General features: G+C 33.0%; 1 protein-coding gene across 5 annotated transcripts in view; it reads right to left on the reverse strand.

Annotated features, from left to right (window-relative positions):
• The window catches only part of LOC138710693 (zinc finger protein 236-like), a 108,428-nt gene that overhangs the window by 18,906 nt on the left and 63,371 nt on the right, over positions 1 to 26,151 (reverse strand). For 3 of the 5 annotated variants that reach the window (XM_069841759.1, XM_069841755.1, XM_069841758.1), the window contains exons 16-24: positions 25,490 to 25,667; positions 23,859 to 24,093; positions 22,238 to 22,478; positions 21,295 to 21,416; positions 19,481 to 19,843; positions 15,144 to 15,433; positions 10,815 to 10,941; positions 5,898 to 6,010; positions 3,298 to 3,571 (exon numbers count right to left, since the gene is read on the reverse strand). In XM_069841759.1, the coding sequence (XP_069697860.1) occupies positions 3,298 to 3,571; positions 5,898 to 6,010; positions 10,815 to 10,941; positions 15,144 to 15,433; positions 19,481 to 19,843; positions 21,295 to 21,416; positions 22,238 to 22,478; positions 23,859 to 24,093; positions 25,490 to 25,667 (1,943 nt within the window). The remainder of the gene's footprint in view (positions 1 to 3,297; positions 3,572 to 5,897; positions 6,011 to 10,814; positions 10,942 to 15,143; positions 15,434 to 19,480; positions 19,844 to 21,294; positions 21,417 to 22,237; positions 22,479 to 23,858; positions 24,094 to 25,489; positions 25,668 to 26,151) is intronic. The other 2 variants (XM_069841756.1, XM_069841757.1) reach the window with 2 other exon arrangements.

Genomic DNA, 26,151 nt, shown 5'->3' on the forward strand with positions numbered 1-26,151 from the left:
AAAATTTCCATATATTAATGTTAATTTATTTCGGATATACGGTTTTTATTAATTCATCCTTTTACATTTATACGAACATATTTTAAACCTTGGGAGATACAAAACATCATTCATACAATCTAAATCCTTTTGGCTCGAAATTAGGTTTCCCATGAAAATGTGTGTGTGTTTGTCCAATGCCTACCCTTCGGGTTCTGCATTTTGTGGATAGATGATAGAACTGTGACTCATTTTCAAGTTGCACACCACTTCAGAGGGCAATGCTGTGCATGATATGTATCTGTGGAGAGTTATGTTGTCTACTAGGGTGAGTGTATGTGTAAGTGTTCGCGTATGTGTAGTGTAGGGAATGGGTAGGAACGCGAAAAAAATAGCAGGCCTATTGTTAAAAATGCAGCCCACTCTGAAATTCGAGGCTGCCCATGCTTGCCTCCAATGTTCTTCTGCCCTTTAATGACGCTATTACTGCTCTAGACAGTGAAACGTTTCATAACATATCATGATGTAAATGAAAAAATTATGAGACAGTTATCACAAGCTGATGGCATGGTTTATTGCTTAGGAGCAAGCAGACCAAAATAACTAGCTCATGTTGTATGTAACAAACAACTATAATATCATATTGGTGGAAAGTTAATATTTTTTCAGAAAAAAATGTTTTTTTTTTTTTTTCTCAAATGTTTAACAATCTCTTTATTCGCTAACTATTGCAAGCAGGACTGTAATTTTTGTTCATATCGATAGGAAAACTAATAAAGAATAATTTATTCTCTTATGGCATATTTCAATAGTGCACACGGTTTTCGTGTAAATTTAATTTTAATAACCTCTAATTCCAAGCCACTGCACATGCGAGTTGATTGCAACACAGTGCCAGAGAACAGCTCATCTAGCGAGACACACCAAGTTTGTTGACCTCTTACATCTGTATCACTAGAAGAGAGTGTTAGCGGTGATGTTGCTGGATTGCTGAAACTTCAAACTTAATTTTCTAATGTAATCACAAAACGTAATATAGGTTCTCTATTCATTTAAGCGTACACTATTGTTCCTTTCAGTATCCGAGATTATTTCACTTCCACCCTGTATACATAATTATATTTTTTTATTTTAACAAAAACAACGAACTATGTTCCTCAAATAATATTTTTATGATAATTAACATTACTTACCTTCTTTCCCCCTTGCAACCTTCTATTCTAATTGCAGTATTACATTTTTTAATTCTTAATTAAGTACCTACCGGTACTGTTTAATAAAATAATAAATCTTAAAGCAGTGATCCTCAATCAGAGGGCCAGGGCCCTCTGGTTGACAGCAAACGAGTAGTAGTAGTAGTAGTAGTAGTAGTAGTAGTAGTAGTAGTAGTAGTAGCAGCAGCAGCAGCAGCAGCAGTAGTAGTAGTAGTAGTAGTAGTAGTAGTAGCAGCAGCAGCAGCAGTAGCAGTAGTAGTATTACTAGTAGTAGTAGTAGTAATAATAATAATGATAATGATGATGATAATGATAATAATAATAATAATAATAATAATAATAATAATAATAATAATAATAATAATATATTTAAAAAATTGATCTATGGAAGTTTAAACATGAGAATATTTTGCGTTAAATAAGAACAATATGACATTATTTTCTTTTTACATTGATATTATCTATGAAGTTTCCTCTCCCTCCTTGCATAGCAAGGGCAATGTTTTCGTTAGAACAGAATGAAAGAGAAAAGGAGAATTAACTTGTCTGCTTTTCGTTCACTATTGGGATCAATTAGGAATGCTATCACACTCAGAAGACACACACATACACACACAAAATCTCTCTCTGAATGTTGTTCGATTGTAGTCTAACTCCAAATTAGATGGTTCAGAATGGATTCTACATACTGCAGTCTACACCTCAAACCAGGGAGTCACACTATAAGTAATGTAAGGAGAAGAGGAGCGTCATTATCAAAAAGGTTGAGAAACACTGTATTGAATACTGCCCTCGCAATTAACATTTCTTTATCTTTAAGTATGTGCGATAAAAGAACTAACTTCTTAGAAATGTCCTTCATGTATATCTTCAAATAATTCAGACTAAAGATCTACCTTTTCTTAAGTGTAAATTTTACACTTTAGAAAAGGTAAATCTTTAGTCTGAATTATTTGAAGATATACTTGAAGATATATTTAATATTTAATAATGTAGAAGTTATTCTATTAGTTAGGTCTACTACAGATGAGAAAATCTATTTACCTGAAGATGAGAGCAAATCCTTGAAATATCGTGAATTTTATATTTCATTACCAGAGACCGGAACTTTGGCAGAATGTCTTTTTACATGTGTTAAATCTATCTTCATTTTGAAAATAAATCTGTACCAATTATACCTTTATGATTGAAACGTCATAGTTTTATGTTGCTCTTTTCTGCCTTTTTTAATATAAATGCCTAATTTACAAAATAAATGCTTTTTTTTTTTTTTTGCCTTTATTTGATTATTTGTCTATTATTTATTAATTTATTATTTAAAATTGCCTACAGGTAAATTTTAATTTATTTCTATAACCGCTACAATGAAAGTGACTTCACCGAATGTATATTATTGTTTTACAGTCAGTTCATATTCTCTTTACAACAATGAGTACTGCAGTGCAAAAATGTATAACAGTAAGCGTTTTAATTATTGCTTGTGTTTATTTGACAAGGCAACAATGAATGCGGGTGTAACATTATTTTTCTCTAAGTTTTCATTGTGACGTTGTTGTAGCTAGCTAAATATTTCATATCGCAACATATCAGTACAACCAAACACAAAAATGCACTTTCCAAGGCTACTGGGAAGAAGATTTCTTTGCTTCCAACAGTAATTGCAACATTGAGTCGAAAATCTCAATGCATTCGACTTATGTAAAGCTTTTCTTGCTGCCGAAATACCTTTGTGGAAAGTGCAAGGTTTTTGTAATTGCTTTTTATTGCGTATTTTAGCTATTTATAATGTCTTTTTGCCTGCCTATTTTAGCTATTTATGATGCCTTTTTGCCTATTTATTTTAATGATTCATAATGCCTAAACTTCCGGTCTCTGTTCATCAGTAATGGTAAAAGCCTACTTCAAACTTCTAATGAATATTTAAATACTTATATAGTCACAATATGCCATGGTATGAAAGAAAAACTTCACAACCTCGAGCGGGATTCGATCAACAGACGTATATACGTCATCCAACATCGTAAGATGCAAGTTTTCAAATTTCTGTTTAAGAAAGAAAATATTAATGATTCCTAGTTTATAAATTAAGAGATGTCAACAATACCTTGAGCTCACTGATTCTGTCTTTCTCCGCTGCAGAAGCAATTAACACTTTTTCTGAAACTGAAGTTGCGTTGTCAAGAGGCTGCAGTGCCAGAACCTGTGTTTCTTCTGCTGTTAGGCGGATGATGGCTGCTCTCCGACGTCCACGTGGTGGCAGCAATGGATTGGTAGCTACCAATTTCCCCTTTCTTTCTCTGGGTTCGTGGAGCTTAATATGTCTACGTAACAAATGATCAGTCCGGAACATTGCATTGCAGATACAACATTTTAAAGGCCTGCAAGAATGTGGTCTAGTTGTAATAGCTAAAGGGTTAGTAATAAAAAAATACCAAATTTATACACTAAAGTAATAGTTAAAATGTTAGTAATAAAAAAACACCAAATTTGTAAACTAAACACTATTTTATTGAATTTTTATAATTGATCAAGGGATGTGGTAAGTCTGCTACATCATTAAAGTTTTATTTTAAAGAGATCCAGAGAGAATATCGGAAAGTTTTAATCAGTGATGTGCATCTATGCATAAAGTTTGATAGTCTATATCAGGGCCGGGAAACAGTCATTCTCTGAGAGCTTAGCTTTTCCCGCTACAGTTGCTGTTGTATGTACATGCTCATCCTGACTGCTCTGATTACAATACGAATTTCCCAGCCTTGGTCTACATCTACACATAGACAATGTAGATTACATAGATTATGTAATCTATGCAGACAAATGTACTCTACTGTTTAATTTCGTGAACATGAGTGCGCAATGCAAGCAAAAGATAAACAACACATGAAAATGCTTATTGCAAATGACAATAGCTTTAAGAAAGTTAAACCAGCTATAAAAGCCTTAATATTTGACTATAAGCTTCTTGACGACGTACAGGATAACAGTCTTTTTGACTCAATTTGTACAATAATTACTATTTCCCGAAACCAAACATTTCAATGCGGATGCAGCGCAATTGTGGTCGAACCTCAAAATTCATAACCAATTTCAGAAGTCGGCAAATAATATGGATTCTAGGAAAGAAATGATCACTAACATTTACACTATGAATGCTTGTTGTCTTCATCCCAAGGATTGCAGTGATGTCCAACTTTCGCTTTCAAGTAATATTTGCAAGAAGTACACAACTTCCTATTGAATAAGTTGAGCCAAAAAAGAATAAGCAGTCTTCATTAGTTTCAACAAAGAACTGGAATATTTCAAAAAATTATTTTTTAAAAATATCACTAATCCAATAGTGTTTTTGAGTATGGGTAAACATCAACACCAAGATTAAGGGCCGAATTCATAACACAATCTCCAGAGAAAAAATGGAACTCTCTGCATCATAATCCACAGTTAATTCCCGATTTACCATGCAAAAGCGTCTGGAGCTGCATTTAAATTGGCAACAGACCATGACTGTTTGGCCAAACACCTGCATAGAATTGAAATATATCAGTCCCCTAACTGCCCATTTTGCAACTCAAGCCAAGAAATGGATTCGGAACATCTCAAAATCTGTGCTTCAGTGGCTGACCATGACTTTATCTTTGAAAAATATTGGAGTGCAAGAGGTCAAATGACTTTATCGTCAAACGCCTGGCACTAGAAAACAACATCAACATATTTTCTTTTGTGAAAATTTCACTGAATTTTTAACTCTTTCTTCTTTCAATTATACGATTTTTTCTTCAGATTCCCATAAAAGCGTATATATGAAGTCTTACTGCATAAACCAACCAAAATTTTGTGACCTAGAATAGGTTGTTGTATTGTTTATTTTAATGATTTATTTTGATTGAGATTATGATAAACATCATCATTGTTTTAAATTTGTTCTAATAATGAAATGCCAAGAGAGTACTGGCTGATTTTCATTGCTTTCAAATAGTTAACTAAGACCTTCCTGAAAATATATTAGCCTAATAGTGTGATTAATTCCATTTCTCAGGCGGGAGCAGTAACAAGTTGGAATTCATTCCCCTTCAGTAAGACATAAATGAGAGCAGTGGCTAGTAGAGTTGAATTTTATGTAAGTGAGAAATAATTACTAAATATTTCCTAGCATCCTAGAAAGGAATATTTTACATGTAATAAATATACCAGTACAACATAGAATTCCCAGCCTTACTATTCTTTAAAAAAAAGTCATGTTAAGGATTATTATTGTCCTTACCAAATTTACAAACCTTTCAGTGAGGTTTTAACCCAACAATTACTGCATCTAATGAGGAATATGGTAACTACTTGACTATTGAGGGGAACCAAATCAAAATTTATATATCCAAGATATCTATTAATCAACAAAATAATGTTTAGTTTATTTTTACATTCTCATAATAACGAGGTATAGAGAATATATTGATTGATACTTAAAAAAGAAAAACTAATTTTTGTGTAATTTGGGTATTGAAATAATAATAATAATAATAATAATAATAATAATAATAATAATAATAATAATAATAATAATAATAATAATAATGATAAAATAATAATGATAAAATAATAATAATAATAATAATAATAATAATGATAAAATAATAATAATAATAATAATAATAATAATAAAAATAATAAAAATAATGATGATAAATAAAATGATAAAACAAGATAACATACCTTTCATCGCTGTGAATAAACATATGACGTTTTAAAGAGCCATTTGTAGTAAACCGACAACCACAGATATCACATGCGAAATCCCTAGTACCATCATGTGTCTTCATATGTGCCTGGGAAAAAAGTTAAAACTTATAATTTAATTAAGAAATGTCAGAACATGATTTCTTGTAAACTGATAGTCAAGAAGTAGAGATGCAAGAACAGACTGTGAAAGAGATACGGGTGAGACACAAGAAAATATTGAGCTGTGAACAGTATGGGATAAAGATTAATGCAAGCAAGACGAAGACAATGGTTATTGGAAGAAAAATAAAGAAGGTAAACGTGCGAATTCGAAATGAGGCAGTGGAACAAGTGGACAGCTTCAAATACATGGGGTGTACTGTAAGTAGTAACATGAGTTGCTGTCAGGAAGTCAAAAGGAGGATAGCAATGGCAAAGGAAGCTTTAAATAGGCAAAAGAGGATTTTGTGTGGACCTTTGAAAAAAAGAACTAAGAGACTAGTGAAGTGCTTTGTGTTGAGTGTGGCACTGTATGAGATAGAAACATGAACACTGTGATAAAGTGAAGAGAAATGATGGAAGCATTTTAAATGTGGATATGGAGAAGAATGGAGTGAGTGAAATGGACAAAGTAAGAAATGAAGCTGTACTAGAAAGAGTTGATGGAGAATGAATTAGTGCTGGAACTAATCAGGAAGAGAAAAAAATTGGTTGGGTCACTTGCTAAAAAGAAACTGCCTGCTTGAAGAATACACTGGAAAGAATGGTGAACAGGAAAGAAGTTAGGAAGAAGACGATATCAGATAATAGAGAACATTAAAAATATATTTTATGCAGAAATGAAGAGAAAAATGGAAAAGAGGGAAGGTTTGAGATTGCTGGGTTTGCAGTGAAGGGCCTAACTTTAGGTATAAAACTATGAATGAATGAATGAATGATGTACAAAAAAGGATATGATAGACCATAAAACATTTCACTTAATTCTACTCACAGTATTTGTAATCCTAAATGTACATAGGCAGCACCGAAAGTAAATGATTGTACAAACAAACAGTACAAACAGTGTTTTCATTATTGTAACACTGGGTGAACAATTATCCCCGCCCAAAAAGCAGCAACTTTGGCTATTGGCAGTCATGCTGCCAGGTGCTGGTTAAAGACAAATCGCAGAATTCGACAAATTATTAATAAAAAAATTATTAAATATAAACAGCTAAAATGATATTTACGAACTCAATACAGTGCTGAAGGATAGAATTTTAAGCTGGAATGAGTGGTCCCCTCGATCCTTCTAACACTTGATGATTTGTATCTTGGGGAAACTTTAAAAGATAAAGTATACAAAAACAATCCACATATCCTCAAAGAACTGTAAAACAGTACCCAGGAAAACATTATCCTTATATGGGGCATTCAGAACACAAGGGAATCAAGTCACAAAAGTAAACTTTTCAGAAAATTAGAACCTAAGGTATGGTCATACATCGCTACTTTTGCTGCGCAACTTTTGTACTGCAGCTGCAAAAGTTGCATGTCGTATTCACATGTAAGCCAAAAGTAGCGTGCTGCACACTACTTTTCGTGCTGCACAACCCGAGCGCTGCAAAAAAGTTGCAACTGGAGGTTGTGAGTCTGTTCACACACAAGGCACTACTTTTGCTGTCGCAGTCTAGCTGCAGGTTTCCATCTCCGTGTTGACTTCTCAATATACATTTTGTGGTTATGTTCGGATTATTATGAAACTCATGCGATAGCTTACTTATCTATTATTTGCTTTTCTGTACTAACTAGTATTCAGAAATTGGCATTATTTTTACTATTAAGCTATTAAAAACGCCTATATATTTAAATGATAACTAACAGCATATTCACGTAATCAATGTTGGCAACCCTCCTGTTTGAAACTATGCTAAGGAAAATTAAAAATGAATTATATCATCAGCAAATATACTCAGACTGTGTTGTACATTTAGTAACTGTTACAAATCATTTACTTTAATCACATCTAACATTAAAATATATCCAAACAATAAAAGTATCATTGACACATTTGGGTGGCAACACTGGTTGCAACTGCAGCAAAAGTTTCAACAAAACCAATATCAAAAATGCTGCAGTTGCAACGCTGAGAATCCTGTTCACACATCGCTACTTATAAGCTGCACGCAGCTTGAAAAAGTAGTGGGCAGCAGGTTTGCCAGCTGCTACTTTCGGGTTGCACTGTTGTTCACATGTCGCAGTATGAGAGTTGCGCAATTTTTTGTACTGCAGTGCTGCAAAAGTAGCGACGTGTGACCGTACCTTTATAGTCTTTTATGTATAGTTAATTACTCATTAAAAGTAAGTGTGATTTTAAACATCTGAACTCTAGGAGAAGCTTCAAATATTATATTTTTTATGCTCTGAAAGTAGTCTCAACTAAGGTATGTACATACGAAATATCTCCCAATTCACCAAAAATGGACTTGATTCCTTTGTGCTCTGGATGCCTCATATCTCAAACAGAACTGCAGTAAGTAATGTGTTATTTCTTAGGCTGGTGTTCGGAACAAGAAGGCAGACAGTTTCAGGAACCTCTTTCTTAATTTTGGTGAGTAAATAACGTTGTAACTACTTACATTGAATAATATTTTACACTGGCTATTTGTGGTTTATGGATCACTGATATTGTGCTGTCTCTGTAAGCAGCGTATTTGAACATGCCCGATAGCCAAAGTTGCTGCTCTTTAGGCAGAATATAAAATGTTCACTCAGTACATTTCTTACAGATATGTGCACTAAAATATAAATTCTGACAAAAACTTTAAAATTGCACAAGATCATTCATTAAAGTAGTATAGCTATATTTCACTGGGCATTTACTTGTGTCTGTTTTTCCAACTGAATATGAATTTAGGGAACAGTTTACTGAAAAAGTTTTTATAATTTAAAAAATTTAACAGAAAAAAGAAATAAAATAATTAGGCACGACTACCCTAGACATTAATTTCAAGCCAGAAGCCAAATGGGACGTAACATTAATTATAATAAGAACTTTAATAGAAAGATGTATGAAAATACATGAATGTGTGGTTATGAAGTTAGAAAGGCTGTTTTTCTGCAGTTCATATATCTTTCTTCATAAACAATCTCCTTCAAGCCTTAGGCAGCATTTTTGCCTTAGCAATTCATATATCTTTGTCTATCAATTGTTTTTCTTTTTTATTTATTTATTTTTTTTTGGATGCCTGATGTTTCTTCTTCCTATTGGTCGATATTTATTTTCATAGGGCAGTGTGGTAGTATCCATTCTTTCCACATCGTATATCCACTTACTTCTATATTAGTTTATTTTCTCATTTAAATCAAATGTTTTAATTCATTACGTATATCCTCGATTATAATGTTGTTCTACTTTTCAGTGTCCTGATATTATTTTCAAAATTTTATTTCGTTTGTTAAAACAATAATTCATAATGAAATGTTAGACTGCATGTAGGTACAGTAGAACACAACTGAATTTGTTCACAAGCTATTACTGGCATGATCTGATCGAAAATTTTCGACTTTATTTTATTACTTCCAAACTATTTGCAACTTCTTTTTTTACTTTTTTACTTGGTTATTTAACGACGCTGTATCAACTACGATGTTATTTAGCGTCGATGGGATTGGTTACAATGAGATGAAGCCGAGGATTCGCAATAGATTACCTGGCATTCAATTTACAGTTGGGGAAAACCTCGGAAATAATCCCATCAGATAATCAGCCCAAGCGGGAATCGAACCTGCACCCGAACGCAACTCTGAATCGACAAGCAAACGCCTTAGCAACTTGAAGATGAGATTTCGTGGTACGTGGTCTTGGATTTTTCTATGTATAACAAGATTTTCACACTCTGATATCTGAATCAGTCATTGGTAGACAGCCCAGCTCGTGTTCATTGTTGTATTGTCTGTGTTCAATGAATTCTCGTTTAGTGCAACCGTGACTAAATGCACTATCAAAGAATCTGCATCAAATTTTACCATAAATTAAGTGACACACGATAATGTGAAGTTTATATTAAAAATATGAACTGTCAAATGCGCAAAACGTTATACGAACATTCCATAATAAAGTTAGAACTCAAACTAACGAATGAGTGAATACCACACTTAAAATGAGTTTAAAATCGACAATGCACAATATTTACCATCAGTACTGCAGAACTGTCAAAACAACCTTTTCAATAGGTTTCACAACAAGTTACATTTCATATTGTGTCAGTTTCATTTTATTACAAGGTCAGTACTCGGAGATAGGTCTCTCTATAATAAAGATAGCATTGTTATAATTCGAACGTGCCGCAGCACCGAGCACAGGGATTATACTGAAGGAAGGGTAGGAGGACTATGCCTTATGTCGATGTAGATTTTGTTACTCTGACAGTGAAAAATTAGAGAAAGGAAAACGATTAAAAATAAAAAAATACTGCAATCTAAATATGTCATTTTTTCAAAAAGTTCAAGGGGAGAGTTCAAACTTGTAACACCCCACTTGCGTATGCCCCTGGTGGTATCATTGCTTCAGAAATGGCTGAATATTTGCTGAAAGTGATGAACGGTATAGCATTGTTCTTTGACCATTATGGTTTGTTTCAACATGAGTATGCTCCTAATTGTGACAATCAAGACCAATGTGTTGAATATCTAGCTAAAGATCTTGAAAAATGACTCTCAAATGTGTGAAATCAGAAGGGATCTATTTAGAAAAGTACCTAAGCTAGTATTTTTTTTTCACGACCATAAATCAAATACTTACATATCAGACCCTCATACAAGCGGACACAAATACTCTAAAAGGATTTCAAAAGAATTCACTCATAATCTAAATTGTAAATTCAAGCAGTTTAGAAGAAATAAATAGCTTGACAAGTCTTATTTCTTTACCCTCAGAGCACCATATGTTGTGCACTTCCTGTCACACAATGTACAGCTCAGATTCTTCCCCACGTGACTCCTTGCATGTTCTTTAAGATGATAGGACTTCTTAAAAGCTCGACTGCATTGTTTACACCTGACAAAAATAAAAAAATATATATATAAATATAATGATTTACTCTTTCCTTCCCTTTGTTGTTATAAAATCTGGTATTTAAACAACTTAAAAGTAAAAAAAATAATATCCATTTCAAGCAAAAGCAAAGAACGAGACATACAGTAAGAAAATACTATCTATTTCAAGGTTTATCAAACTGAAAACTCTCGAACACATGCTACTCACATTGCAATCTCCAGTACAGAATTCTCTCAAAAAGATGTTAAAAATTAGATTAGTTCAATAAAAAAAATAGCTTTATCAAAATCTAAACCAATTAACACACTGTAAAATAGAAATATATATGACACAGAGTGAAATTTTTTGCATGCTTGAAAATCGAAACATGTAATAAGATGCAAAGATAATAATGACCATTTCATTGGAAATAATATATAACATTCTATGTAATTGCAAGAGAAGCAAGAAATTATTATCAAGTTACGCTATTGTTGTTAGTCATCAGTTTTATGTTTTAAAAGACAAATTTAACTATGAACTTGGATGATGAGGATGATGGTGATGATAATGACACCGACAACATCAGGTTGAGGTGAAAGTTTAATTTATTCAGAATATTTATATTAGCTAGACTATTCACAGTTAAGTCATTATGTCATTGTTTAAATGGATTTTTTACTTTTATGTGTGTTATTATTATACGCTTAGTTTATCATTACAATGCATTATATTCATTTAAAACTCAAATGAAAGTTAACCCTTTTTCTTTTGAGTGGGGACAGACAGAGGAAGAAAGTTTTTTTTTTTTTTTTTTTTTTTTTTTTGAGGGTGGGTATGCATAAGGACAAAGGGCAGTTCTACCATGAGACACATGACATCACCACATTTAAAATTATATGTAGGAATATGTAGGAATATTTTCCCTAGGCTATAAGTAGAGACATGAAAATATCGCAATTGCGATAAAAATAGGAAGTGCATTTTTTGCTTCTTTCTTCAATTTCCTTTACTTTCATCACAATAATTCCAATCCTTCAAAACCAGTTTCATTATTGCGAATTAATGCTACAAATATTAACACAATAAACTTAGTTTCATTTTTTGGTGATACCGATAAGCTTATATTATTTAACTATAGCAATTTTTATTTTCCACCTTTGCTTATCTTAATGTTATTAGTTTACATTAACGTTTTCGATACTCTTATTGTATCATCTTCAGATGTTAGGATGTTATGTCAACATATGCATAGAACCTATCATGATAGGTTCTATGCATTTGAATAACCCACAACACAATATGAGGCTAGGTTTTCATCACATATGTTGACATAACACCCTAACATCTGAAGATGATACAATAAGAGTATCGAAAACGTTAATGTAAACTAATAACATTAAGATAAGCAAAGGTGGAAAATAAGAATTGCTATAGTTAAACAATAAACTTATTTTCAGCAAAATACGAGTGATTTCAAAGAATGTGTAAATACCAATTTGAATACATTTTTCAGATTTTGTTTTGATCTTCAAGACACAATCAGGAACTTTATGTTTATTGGGTATGACATATCGTGAACCATGCTTGTGCAATATTGATATTTGTTTTTATCTGCTGCAGGGCACGTAAACAAGAGAGTATAACTCTGATACTCTGTGACATGAACAATTATATTGTTCCTGGACAGAGGTGAAGGAAGGGAGGCACCAATTGTTTGCAATATTTCGATTGTTGATTTTTAAATTACAATAATTGCCAATTGCCATTGAATTTAAACACGAATTTTCATTCTACTGTTACAGCAAAAAGGGATAATTCAATGTATAACTAATTTAATAGTTTTTATTTGTTTCTGTTTTTGTCTTTTTTTGATAACATAATTGAAACTATAGTTATTTAACTGATATTGTAATAGTGATTGGGTATATCTATTACCATTTATATATTATCTTATTTTTTATTTACCCTCCTCAAATACATAAAGTAGCAAAACAGGTTTTAACCAATAAACACTGGTTCTTCAAATAATTAATGTTATAAAATGCTATAAAACATTTTTGTTATAAATGCAAAATATTAATGATATAATTTTACACCTCTAGATATAGTGGATAGTGATGTGTCTTCAAAAACCTATCCTAACCAATTCCTAACCTCATCTTCACGTGGTGCATCCTGTTTTTACTAACGAGGCAGTGGGAACAGAGTCATAGCAGTATAATTGAAGCTTCCTGGAACAACACTCAAAAATCTTGAATTTGAGATACAGAACATCAAACATTTTAGATGTGGCATAATAACATTGTACAAAATGATATTCAAATGTTTCCAGAGGGCACTATGTTTGTTGGAAATAATATTTTAGTCAGGGGGTTGCCAAGAATAGTGAAGCGCTTTCCATAACCTCTCCTACTCAATTTATATTCTCACCTCCCTGGTGCAACCTGTTTTTAACAAAATAGGCTCCGGGAATTGAGTCTCAGTGCTATAACTGTTCCAACAATCTGATCTGCCATGGCATGCTTAAGCATCCCCTCAGTGGTCAAGAGGGGATATGGTCGATGGAGTTGTCTGACAATCATCCTGACTAAGTCATATGGATCTGCTACTAATTGCAGGTATGGTCTTCCAAACAGTTTGGGGGTGCATGTAAGTCATATAACCACCATAATATAATAAAAATATGGTGTCTACATTAAAATGGTTATATTTTTTGCTTGTGTGAGAGAAATATTGGATAGCAAGACAGTTAATGGCTTTATTGCCAAGAACTCAGCATTAGTTAACAACAACAAAAACAATATTTTGTCAGGACGAAGTTGTATTATAAGGATTCAATATAAGCTGGAAACAGAAAAACGACACAATATACAATAAGTTGTTATTTCAGGGACTGCCTCGATTGTTCCATCATCTTCAGAGGATACACCATGCTAGACTAGTAACAATTGGTCTGTAACCTGTCCCAGGGGAACATAATTACATTATAATCTCAAAAATACGTCCCACATTACCAACCCATAACCAGCCATTATAACCATGCACCTGACAGTTTAGTGTAATGTTGGTAGCGAGAGATGCGAATTGCCACAATGATCACTACACAACAGTTGATAACTTACGCAAAGTTTGCTCTTCTGCTCAGTTAATTCAAACGGTGATTTTTATCTATGTGACTCCACTCTTTATTGCTATCCTCTTAGAGCAGCCTAAAGTTTTTTATGTCTGCTGTATTAAACTCCTTCTCCTGCTCGTAAAACTGACGATCATTTGCACCAGTCTGATGCCTGACTATTTATGCAAAGATTCTACCTACGTGAGTTATCATTTTTTAACATCTTTCTTTTTTGCGACATTTCACAGTAGCGGCACAAATTATTTATATATTATAATACTAATACACAAATTACGCACGTGGTACTAATACTATGTAACATAAGCAAACCAACAACACAGCCACATTCTGCATGACAGCATGAGCAGTTGATAGAAAATGTTAAGTTCTAATTGATTTAGCAGATTATCGCACAGTGTTCAATTTTTTTATAGGAAGAGTTGCCAAACCAAATAACGTCAAATAAAGGGAAGAGAAGTATGGGACGACTGAATAAATGACTAAATGAGAATGAACAGGCTGCAAGGCCTGCAACTGGAAGGGAAATAATGATGATGATGATGATGATGATGATGATGACGATGATGATGATGATGATGATGATGAGGAGGAGGAATATTTTCTAACTAAGCTATAGTTTTGCATAGAACTATGTAAAATTTTTAGTTTTGGAAATATGAGAGAAAAAAAATTAATTGTTCCAGAATGACAATGTTCTGGAATTTTAAACCTTCTTTACATTATTAGTTAATCTCTAAGAAGACTGGTACAGTGGGCCTGTAACCAGAAGAGAGCCAAATTGGACTGTACCTAGATTGGAAATTTTATGATGAAAAACACACTGCCAAATGCATGTTAAGATACCTCCAACACCTTCTTTTGGCACGAATGAGTCACTTACAGTTGAACTACAACAGAGCACATTTAGTATGATATCCTCATACGGATGTAGCTCTCTTAGATTGAATAAAAACAAAATTCGAAAAACTGGCACTTAGCCCCTTTGCAAAGTTAGGTCTTCAATTAATGGAAACAGTATTTCGTGAAAATTTCTAAATCAATGTTTTGCAATGCAAGAGAACGTGAAAGAGCAATGATTATGTACTTGTAAGGTCGTTCACCAGGTGGAGCATCTGCATTGAAAGGTCTTCCTGGAACGTAATTCTTATCCTTGTCAGCAGTGTCCTCAGCTTCTGCAGCGGCAGCAGCAACTGGCCCTTCCATTGGACACGTCATCACCAGGAGTTCAGTAGACTTTGAAGGACGCTCAGCCACAGTAGGAGGAGGCTCAGTTTCAGGTTCCGTGACAGTATTCTCTGGTGGAGGAAGGATGCTGGCCATATTTGTAGTTATTCCAGAACCTGATTCTAAACCCTCTAATTCTAGAGGATCAGCCTGAAAATAAACAAATACAAAGATTTAAAAGTTACTTTTGATTCAGACCAAATGTAGGGCTTTTGTACCCAAGAATTTTATTATACACTGTGCAAAACAACAATTAGGGAAATACTACATCTTCCTTTAATTTTTTTTTTACTTGCTCTCTTTGTTTCATTTTCTCATATTCTTCCTCTTCATTTAAGGGGGTAGGTATAGCTTAATATATTCAAAAATAATTTTTTTCAAAATATGCACTAAATATGGTTCCATGCGGTGGGACCCCTACATCAGAAAGAGAGGACAGGGAAGACCATGGCTCAGATGGTCTGACATGTTTGCCAAAAAGGCGGGGAAACAATGGTCGAGGACAGCAAAGAACAGAGTTTTGTGGAAAGAACTAGGGAAGATCATAAATAGATAACATAATCAGTGTTAAGATATTGTAAATAGTAAAGTCGGTATTAGTGAAAATGTGAGATAATTTTGTAAATAGTAAAGTCAGTGTTAAGAAAGTGTCAGTTAAATAGTGTAAATAGCAATCAGTGTTTGTCAAAGTCCTATGTGGACAGTGCATAGAATGAACAAAGAACAAAGTGCAGAGATTAATTAAAGTTTAACAGGGTTATTAACTTTGTCACGAAAGTAGTATACACGACAAGCTCGCCTGGATTGGCTCACCAAGCGAGTACACTTGAGCCATCCCTGTCGAGGGGGTTCTAACTCCATCACAGGAGGCCTGTGCCAGCAAGGGACATCATGGCTAACATTCATTCATTCATTCATTCATTTAAGTTCATTTTGATGCAAAGTTTATTTTAATATCTGCAATAGTTTTAAAGTTATGAATTTAAATGGAAGACTCTGCATTATGCTCGTGCAGCTGTCAGTAGGACGGGATGCTCATTTTCCAGAAACTACATTTTCCAAATTAGTTTTCCTTTTTATTCTGAAACTACTGAACAGAATTGTATATATTTTTTGTGAATGTTAACACTTATATAATCTACAAAATTGACCATAATCATGCTCCTCAGTTGAATATGTTGCCTAAAAAATAATTTATGGGCTAAAATATCTAGAAAATCTGTTACACAATTTAAAATATAAATTAAAAATATTATCCATTTAGTTATAAACCTGATGGTGGTCAATTTTGTAGAACTATCCTTAAGCTTCAAAATGAAAAAAACAGAACATAAACATGATAAATATTATGGTTTATTTAACGACGCTCGCAACTGCAGAGGTTATATCAGCGTCGGGTGTGCCGGAATTTTGTCCCACAGGAGTTCTTTTACATGCCAGTAAACTACTGACATGAGTCTGTCGCATTTAAACACACTTAAATGCCATCGACCTCGGCCGGGATCGAACCCGCAACCTCGAGCATAGAAGGCCAGTGCTATACCAACTACGCTACTGAGAGCGACCATGAAAATGTTAAAAATTGGACGAGTTAAGAGGGAAATGCTCGATTCCGACATAACAAGTAGCTGCCATTTCAAATAATTAAATAATCAATTTAACTGCATGCTAAAATTTAGAAAATAGTCTTAATGTATTCAAAAATAGTAGGTTTTTCAGTGTATTAATTTGTAGTTTCGTATAAGCCATGTGGACGAAGAAAACAATTTTGAATGTGGTCAATTTTTCAGTGCATTAAGCTGTACCTACCCCCTTAAACTATTGTCATTCCCTTCTAATTGTCTTTTTAATTTTTTGCAGTTCTTATATCACAACTTTCAAAGTGGCACCTCATTTTCTTGGGCATTAGAAATTCATGGCATTAGACGGAGATGTGGGGGACAGGCTGGGGAGCAATGCCTCCCCAGATCAGAGTGATATAGGTTACAGTCTAGAATATTAGGTATGAAGAAAGTAAGAAAGCATAATTCTGTAAAATAATATGCAAATCAACTTTTATGTAAACGTTATGTTTCTAAGTATAGGCATCATTATATGATTTATCTTTTCATAGTATGGGTAAGAAAGAATTGGGACCAGCCTGAAACATTTTCTAGAGAGTTCATTCAGTCCATTGCATGTGACAATGAGTTCGTGAGATAGCCGTTCCTTTTTTAAATGTATAGAAAGTAAATTTTATTAATAGGCCTAATAATGAAAAACCTGTTAATACTACGAATAATAGTGTAAGAATTGGTGCATCTGCTATTACTGCAGGTACTACTCAACCTGTAACTAGTGACCATACAAGTGATGTGATAAATGTTGAAATGGACAAATACGAAGCATCCTACACAATCAGAAATGGCATAGCTCTGTAGGATCTTGGAATTTTGTTAAAAATCGGCAATATCTATTTCATATAATTCACAATTTGCTGTACTTAGCTAAGCAATGTATAGGGTTCAGAAGATATAATGAATGTTTATTTTTTCATTGTGTAGGTATACGATGTACTGTCCACTGCTGTAAAGTAACTGTAACTGTGAAACAAGTGGGTCTGAGTTCAAATCTCAGTTGGGGCAAGTCTTCCGATTGGAGCTTTTTCCGAGGTTTTCCCTCAAATAACTGAAGCAGAATTGCTGGGTAACTTTCGGCAATGGATCTCGGACTCATTTTGTCATCATTCATTCAAATGTCATTGCCAATACTATATATTTAGCCGGGGTTAAGTTCACAGTGCAGCATATTGTATTTGTATAAGAGTGTGGCTGTTTATTCAGTGACAAAATACTCATAGAACAGAAGTGGTAGGTACAATTTCTAATGAAAATATGTATAAGAAATCATATGTCTGGTATATTCAACCAATGTGCAATAATACGCTGTTCATCACCTGTGCTCAGGATACATTTTGTGTGTCATATTACATGCCACTTTCATGCTTCACTTCGATAGAGGCCTATCCTGCAACAATATCCCATAATTTTATCAACTATACTCCTTTTAATGAACTTAGGTCATGAAGGTCGCAACTCTTTAGCTGTCCAGAAAACATGAATGATTCAAGCTTAAACAATGTTTTAGAGTCGTATTTTCAGATAAGTCAAATGGATACAAGCAATTAAGTAAATGGATTATTCCGTCTATAAACTTATCTACAGAAGTGACAGGTTAATAACCCATTACATTATTAAAATACATATGATTTAATTGATAACAAATGTTTTCTACAATACTATGGTCATCCTCAGGTTACTTCATTATTTTAAGTTTAACCTCTGAAGAACATAGTGTTTTATGCTGTAACCTTATATACTATACTTACGTGATTTTGTGTTGATATTTATGCATTCAATAACCTGAGGATGACCGTAGTATGGTCGAAAACGTTTGTTATTAATTAAATCATATGTATTTTAATAGTGTAATGAATTATTAACCTATCACTTCCTTAGATAAGTTTATAGATGGAATAATCCATTTACTTAATTGCTTAAACAACAATGCCCAGTTGTAATGTTAAGACTCAGTCGCTGTTAGTTGTGTCAAGTCAAATATTACATGAGCCCGGAAAAAATGTTATAGCCTTCGTGAGATGTATGAACTAAACCTCGTGAAAAGCAGTATAGCACCACTGATATTTACCTTGTACCTGTGGTATCACTTATTTTACCCAATATAAAACTGTGATTCCCTTTTACGAAAGAAACTATTATAAAATATGAATCTATGCAGTAGATTATAAAACTGTACCTTCCTGATTCCATCAACAACCACTATTTTAGTTTTAGATACAAGAACAATGAACAATGACAATGTAATCAATAACAGAACCATACAATAAGCATAATCTAAATCACAGTGAACCAGAATCTATGTTCGAAATGTAAGTGATGAGATCACTTTCGTCTTCAGATTCCTCATAAGAGGAAATGACATTCATTATTATTTAAAATAAAGAGTTAATTTTATTAAATAATGTACTCCTCTCAAATTATGAGACCCAGAATTTCTTTAAAAATTAAAGAATAACATGTATGTTATTGTTCTATGTTCTCCATTCTTCAGTCTTCTTTATATATCATTCTTTAATAAATTATTTTCTCGTGTCTATTTCCAGATGTATTTCCAGAGTAACTTAACATATTTGCTTACCTGAAGTGTGATTGCTGAGAACACACAAGATTCGAAACCTGCTGAATCGAAAGTGGTGCCAAATACGCTGCTGCTGTTGGCAGGTTCAGCTGGAGTTTTGTTTGTTTCGTCACCCTTTGGATCCTCTGATAAATTTGGTAGTGGTGTGGTATCAGGTTGAGCTGCTGGAGAAGAGGAAGCGCCAAGAGTGCGGGCCAGATCTTCTGTCGTGGTAGATTCAGCATCAGTATCACTCCCTGCAACCTCTACTCTTGCAGTCATGTCTGTGGATGTTCCTCCCACATCCACAAGATCTGATGTCACATTCGCAGATGTACCAAAGATCTGCTCATTAAGCGTTCGCTCAATCTCCCGGATATTCTCCTAAAGCATAAAATATGTTCGTTATTTTTAAACAGCCTAATATTTACTTATGTCATTTACAACTGATCTTTCAAAGGTCAGTAAATAGTATTCAGTGCTCTGGTCTGTGATGATTATTATATTTGCCGACTTACAAAACTCAATTTTTTTCTCCAAAACATTTGCCTCAAAAATGGAATGTGTCTTTACTTGTATACCGAAAGCTAAAATTCAAGTGAAATTTTTGTAAGTCAAAATCTTTTACTCTGCACTTGTAGTTATGTTTGACGAGATGTATTATTTTTTTAAAGAACATCTTGCACACCAAAACACAGAAACTCATTTTCTTACATCCCAAAATTCTTTCACAATATCCTCAGTGGTTGTCAGAACTTCACAAGTCTGGATAATTCTAAATCAGCTTCTTTCATGTCTAGTACATAATACAATTTGAAAACATGAAACATTCCCAATTAATTTAACTGACTTTTACTAATGCATTAATATGTTTGTTTCTGGTTTATCAGTGATTCTACAACCTCGTTTCTACACACTCCACAACATACTACTGCAAAATAATTTTCGTGCAGAAATGTTGTTTATTTCAATCATATTACATAGTTCTTTCATTTCAGTTATTTTCTGAGCATAAGCACACACACACTATACCTTACATTACTACCACTACCTTTGAGTCACAGAATACAACTATGTATATTGTTCAGTTTACTAAATGTACAGAGGAATTGTTTCTGAGACAAACACATAGCATCAATATCATTCCAAAGTTTATTAGGTGTCCTGTTGATCTTTTTTCAATCAATTTGTAAATGAAATTCAAGATATTACTTTCACTTATTTAACGAAACACGAAACGAAAATAAAAGAAAGGTTATTTTAAATTGAAACAGAGAAACAAATAATGAAATACTCCTATGAAAAATGGAGCACCATCTCTGTCCACCACAAACTCCATTTAGACCCATCAGGATTTGAAATGGAAGCTTCTGTAAGAGAAACCGATGCTCCAACTGTTTGGCACATATTTTAAGATTGTATTTATTTGAAACCATTCACAAGTTTATTCTCTGTACATTTTCTTCGTAGTTTAACTGGGTTTCTGTGATAAAGTAAAGATTTTTTAAATTCCTTTCATCATTCTTTGGTAACATAACGTACGCATGATTTGAATAAAATAAAAAATACAATTAATAAATACATATGACACAATTTATATGAATGATAATATTACTTAACATACAGATATGATTAGAAAATTTAATTTTAGGTTACTTAAATGTACAAATAATGTGAAAATGATTACAATCCTACTCTAAGTTTACTTGTTAGATTTAATTGTGTTCCAAAATATGTGAACTTAATGTGATACTGTCATATCTCCTACCTGCAATGCCAAACGATGTGCAATATCTTTTCTATAACATTTTTTTTTTTTCAAATTGGAATGTTACCTGTGTTAAGGCAGCTTGTCCTGCCAGGCTTGGCAATGTAATGGTTCCTGTTGCATCTGCGTGTAAAGTGTGGGTTATTACTCCAGGAGCAGTAGAAGAATCAGTGCCTTCATTTAGGTGACCTACAAAATTAAGAATAATAAATATAAATAACTATGCAGAGAAAAGGAAATTATACAAGAACTGCTAAAGATCAAGGCTACTAATTTCAAAGAAGACCAAGGAAAAGCCCAAGCTCAAGAGATGCTAACAGAGCCCTCTCTTGCCCTTAGTAAGAAGTTAACCAGCACCGTGACGGAGATCCCAATGTAATCTTGGGACAAACACGTCTCCCTTCTCCTCAACAAGAGTAATCTAACCACCGCGAGTCATACGATGTAGAGCTGATAAGTATAGCGGACATAAGAGTGACCCTCCTCAAGGCAAAGGACAAGAAAGCAACTGTACCGAATGGAATTTGTAATTAAAATCTAAGAGACATAGCAGATCAATTGACTTTCTTCTGGACTGAATTATTCAACACATGCAATCTATTTTAATATGTGTAATATTCTATTTATGTGTTTTTATGTTATTGTATCCATGTATTGCAATGTGTTGTTTTTATCGTGATTCTGTTTATTTTTTATAGTGTATTCATATTTCTCAAGCAAATTCATATCAAAAGTTCACCATTCATTAACTATCCTACCTTATAAGGTGTCTCGATTTTGGGGCTTGAAAATCTGATCACCTTAGCACGGATGTGTTTGAAATGCATCCTGTTCCAAGATAAAATTTACTGTTAATTGAACGGTATTTTTGTTTAATTGTTATTCATTTGTTGTGAATACATCTGCTGAATGTTTAATTTTTATGTATTCCTCCCCCTTTTCAAAAATGGGTGTGTGGCTTATTCGAGGGTGTAGAGTATTCGAGAAAATAAGGTATTTCAGATACATACTAGGTGCAAGCGTATGAACGAGTGTGCTCTGTGCAAATGCTGACTCCTCTTGGTCCTGCTGCTGGGTAGACGACGTGACTTGGAATGGCTGATCAGAAAATGCTTGAGTGAAATCTGGACCCAAGCCATCAGGAGGGAAATTTGTGCTTTCTGTTACCACAGCCGGGCCTTGCCCTTCCATAGGCAAGCTGGTGAGGATGTTACTGCCTTCTCCTTCTTTGTTTGTTTGCTGTGCAACCTGCTGATATCATTATAAGGTTATTCGCAATGTAATACACTCAATTTGTTACCTATTGCGCTATTTTGTTACCAGACTTAATGGTTTACTCAGATGTTAAAAGAAACCCAGTGGTAGAAGTACCTGTAAGTGGAGAAATCTAGCGAATTTTCGTTTAGAAAAATACTCTAAGATTATTTGTTTTAAGTGTGAGGATTATGTTATGAATTTATCATTTTTAACATTCCAATTTCAAAGAAGACTGGGTTTATAATGTCTAAAAAATTATTCAAATTTCAATATTTAATTTGATTAATGAAATTTTATTCTGCTTAATTTTGTTGCTTTTATTGATTCAATTATTTTAACCTACGTAACTATATAAGATAATTTCCGGATTTATGAAGAAGTTTGTATATAGATACAGACAGCTTCAGCTTAGCTGAGAGTTCACGTTTTCAGAAACTATTCTAGGAAACTAAAGCCCGGTTCAGACAGTGCTTGCATACTTCCAAAACTTTCACTGTAGGCCTATTATCAAATTTGGTTTAGTATTCTAGGCTAAGTCATTTCAAGTTAAATATATTTTTTGTACTACAAAAGAAAGCCTTAAGATTAATGACAGGTATGCATAAAAGAAAATTCTGTAAAAAGATTTTCCAAAACTTAGAAATCTTGACCTTACCTTATGAGTAAATTCTTCCACCAGATGATGTTTTATGTTAAAATTCAAGATACCTTCAGTACCAGTCTTAATCAGAACATTCATATCTTAATACACGATACAGATTAGTTCATAATCTCACCTACTCTCTGTTTGTATGAGCTGTTACAAAAAAGGAGTTCACTATTCATGTATTATAGTCTTCAATGTCTTATTGGTGTCACTTATGAGGTTCAAACCTGTCTTTGAACTGACTAAACAACAAAGCAATGTCTGATTGTATTAAAGCTTTGAAGGGCCAAGAGAAAAAGTTTCATACAAAATTAATAACATTTCTTCATATTCATACTTTCTATTCAACTGATGAACTGTTTATGCTTGTAAATTAAAGTAAACTACATATGATGTATTAATATATTTACATATAGTTTTTTCTTACTCCACATCTTAAAGCTATAATGTTGTTACAAGATCTTTGGAATACAATAAATGAAATAAAATTAAATAGATCCATGATACACAAGAATAATAATTAAGAAGATTAATGGAGAAATAATGAAATTTTGGTAAGAGATAAAGGAATAAGTTAAAATCCCCGCTTGAAATGTCTTTGTGCATCACAAATTCCACATAGATACACTGGCATTTTAACCTGATCTCAAGGAAACAAGGCCAAAATATTTCACATAAATAAATAACATTTGAATATGCTTTATGAGGGTCATATAATATAAACCAACCTGGAGAGCCAGTTCATGTTTATGTGTCTTCATATGTTTCCGACAGTTGACAGATGTTTTGAATGTTTTATGACAGTAGGGACACATGTATGGCCGCAAGTCACTGTGGGTGCCCATGTGACGTTTCAAACTTCCATTTGTAGAGAACATATTGCTACATTCAGGACACTTGTATGCCTTCACACCCTCATGTGTACGTTGATGAGCTTTTAGCACACCATTCGATATGAAGCGCCTGTTGAAGTAACATTACTTTAGTTATCATGGTAAAACGTTTAAATCCTATAAACAGAGAAAGATTACAGTTTGCAAGTTCAACTTTCTTGAAATGACTAGACCTTTTAAGTGGTCAGATTTCAAATGCAACTTCTCTTGGAAGATAAATATTACTGCGAATTCAATGCAGGTTAATTTAATATCAACAACCAATGGATATTTACAAAACAATTGAAAATAAAAATTATGAAAACATTAAAAAATTAGAGAATAACATAACAACATTGATGATGATGACGATAATAATAATAATAATAATAATAATAATAATAATAGTAATAATAATAATAATAATAATAATAATAATAATAATAATAATAATAATAATAATAATAATACCGTATTTATCTGAGTAATAGATTCCATCACATAATGCATGCAGCTCAATTTTTTACAGTAGGCTAATATGTAGGGGGGGAAAAAATGCATAATGTACGCATTACATTTTCAAATGCTATTGATAGTTTGTATGATGATGTTATTTGGAAACAGGATGACGACGATCTAAGTGATTGTGCGGTAGAAGATGATGGAAGTGATCATAGTTGAGGATGACAATGACACTGAAACTAGTGAATAAGGTAAGAATAGTGGTAGTGTTACTTTCATAAAGTATACCTAGTTTTTTATTTATTTGTATTCAGTTTTAGATTATACTGGGCTACATTTTTTATTAATTTCTTATGTTAAACACATAACATTATTCCTGTTTGTAAACGTTCAATATATTGATGCTCTTGAAGTTGTACAGTCAATCATTTTCAATATTACTTGAATGTCCGATGTCAAAACCAGCTGCGATTATCACGTGGGATGTCAGGTAATTACGATTTTTTCCCCATAAAATTGTTTCTTCACATATAATATTCATCCTGGATTTTTAATAAAAAAAATATGGAAAAAAGTGCATCTATTACACGAGTAATAATAATAATAATAATAATAATAATAATAATAATAATAATAATAATAATAATAATAATAATAATAATAATAATAGTTTTCATTTTAACACACAAAAATTGTTATTATAACCATATTTTTAAATGGTACAAATTGTTCAAAATGTAAAATCAAGATGAATAATAATTAAAATAATTTCAGGAGATTGTTGATTATAAACATCTTTTTTGTATGAGACTGAAGTGATGGGTATAGGTTATAAATTTTGAAGGACATGAATCTTCTTACCTGCTATCTCTCTTTGTTTGTAATAAATTACTCCTTCTACACCGCATTTGTTCTATTTATATTCAGCTGTATATTGAGTAGCTTGTTTTCATTTCTGTGGGCATGGTGATTATTGATTACTAAATACTGTTTATCCAAAAAAAAAAAAAATTGAATAAACTTACCTGTCACAAATATTACATTTGTAAGGACGTTCACCGGTGTGCATGCGTATGTGTTGCTTCAGATGACTGGACTTACGGAATGCTGCATTGCACACATTGCACTTGTAAGGTCGATCTAAGCTTACAGTATTGCCAGGAAGAAATACTGTGCTGTTGCGAGAGACAGCTTGCACAAAACCTGAAATGAGTTTAAAATGTAATACAGTGTGTTTATATAAATAACCTACTGGCACAATAAGATACTGTACCAGTGAATTTTAAAGGCCGTCACACAATAAGATACTGTACCATACTGTACCAGTGAAATGTCATTAATTTTAAAGGCCGTCACACAATAAGATACTGTACCAGTGAAATGTCATTAATTTTAAAGACCGTCACACAATAAGATACTGTACCAGTGAAATGTCATTAATTTTAAAGGCCGTCACACAATAAGATACTGTACCAGTGAAATGTCATTAATTTTGAAGGCCGTCACACAATAAGATACTATACTGTACCAGTGAAATGTCATTAATTTTAAAGACCGTCACACAATAAGATACTGTACCAGTGAAATGTCATTCATTTTAAAGGCCGTCACACAATACCAGTGAAATGTCATTAATTTTAAAGGCCATCACACAATAAGATACTATACTGTACCAGTGAAATATCAT

This window comes from Periplaneta americana, chromosome 12 (genome assembly GCF_040183065.1).
Source record: "Periplaneta americana isolate PAMFEO1 chromosome 12, P.americana_PAMFEO1_priV1, whole genome shotgun sequence".
NCBI lineage: Eukaryota > Metazoa > Arthropoda > Insecta > Blattodea > Blattidae > Periplaneta > Periplaneta americana.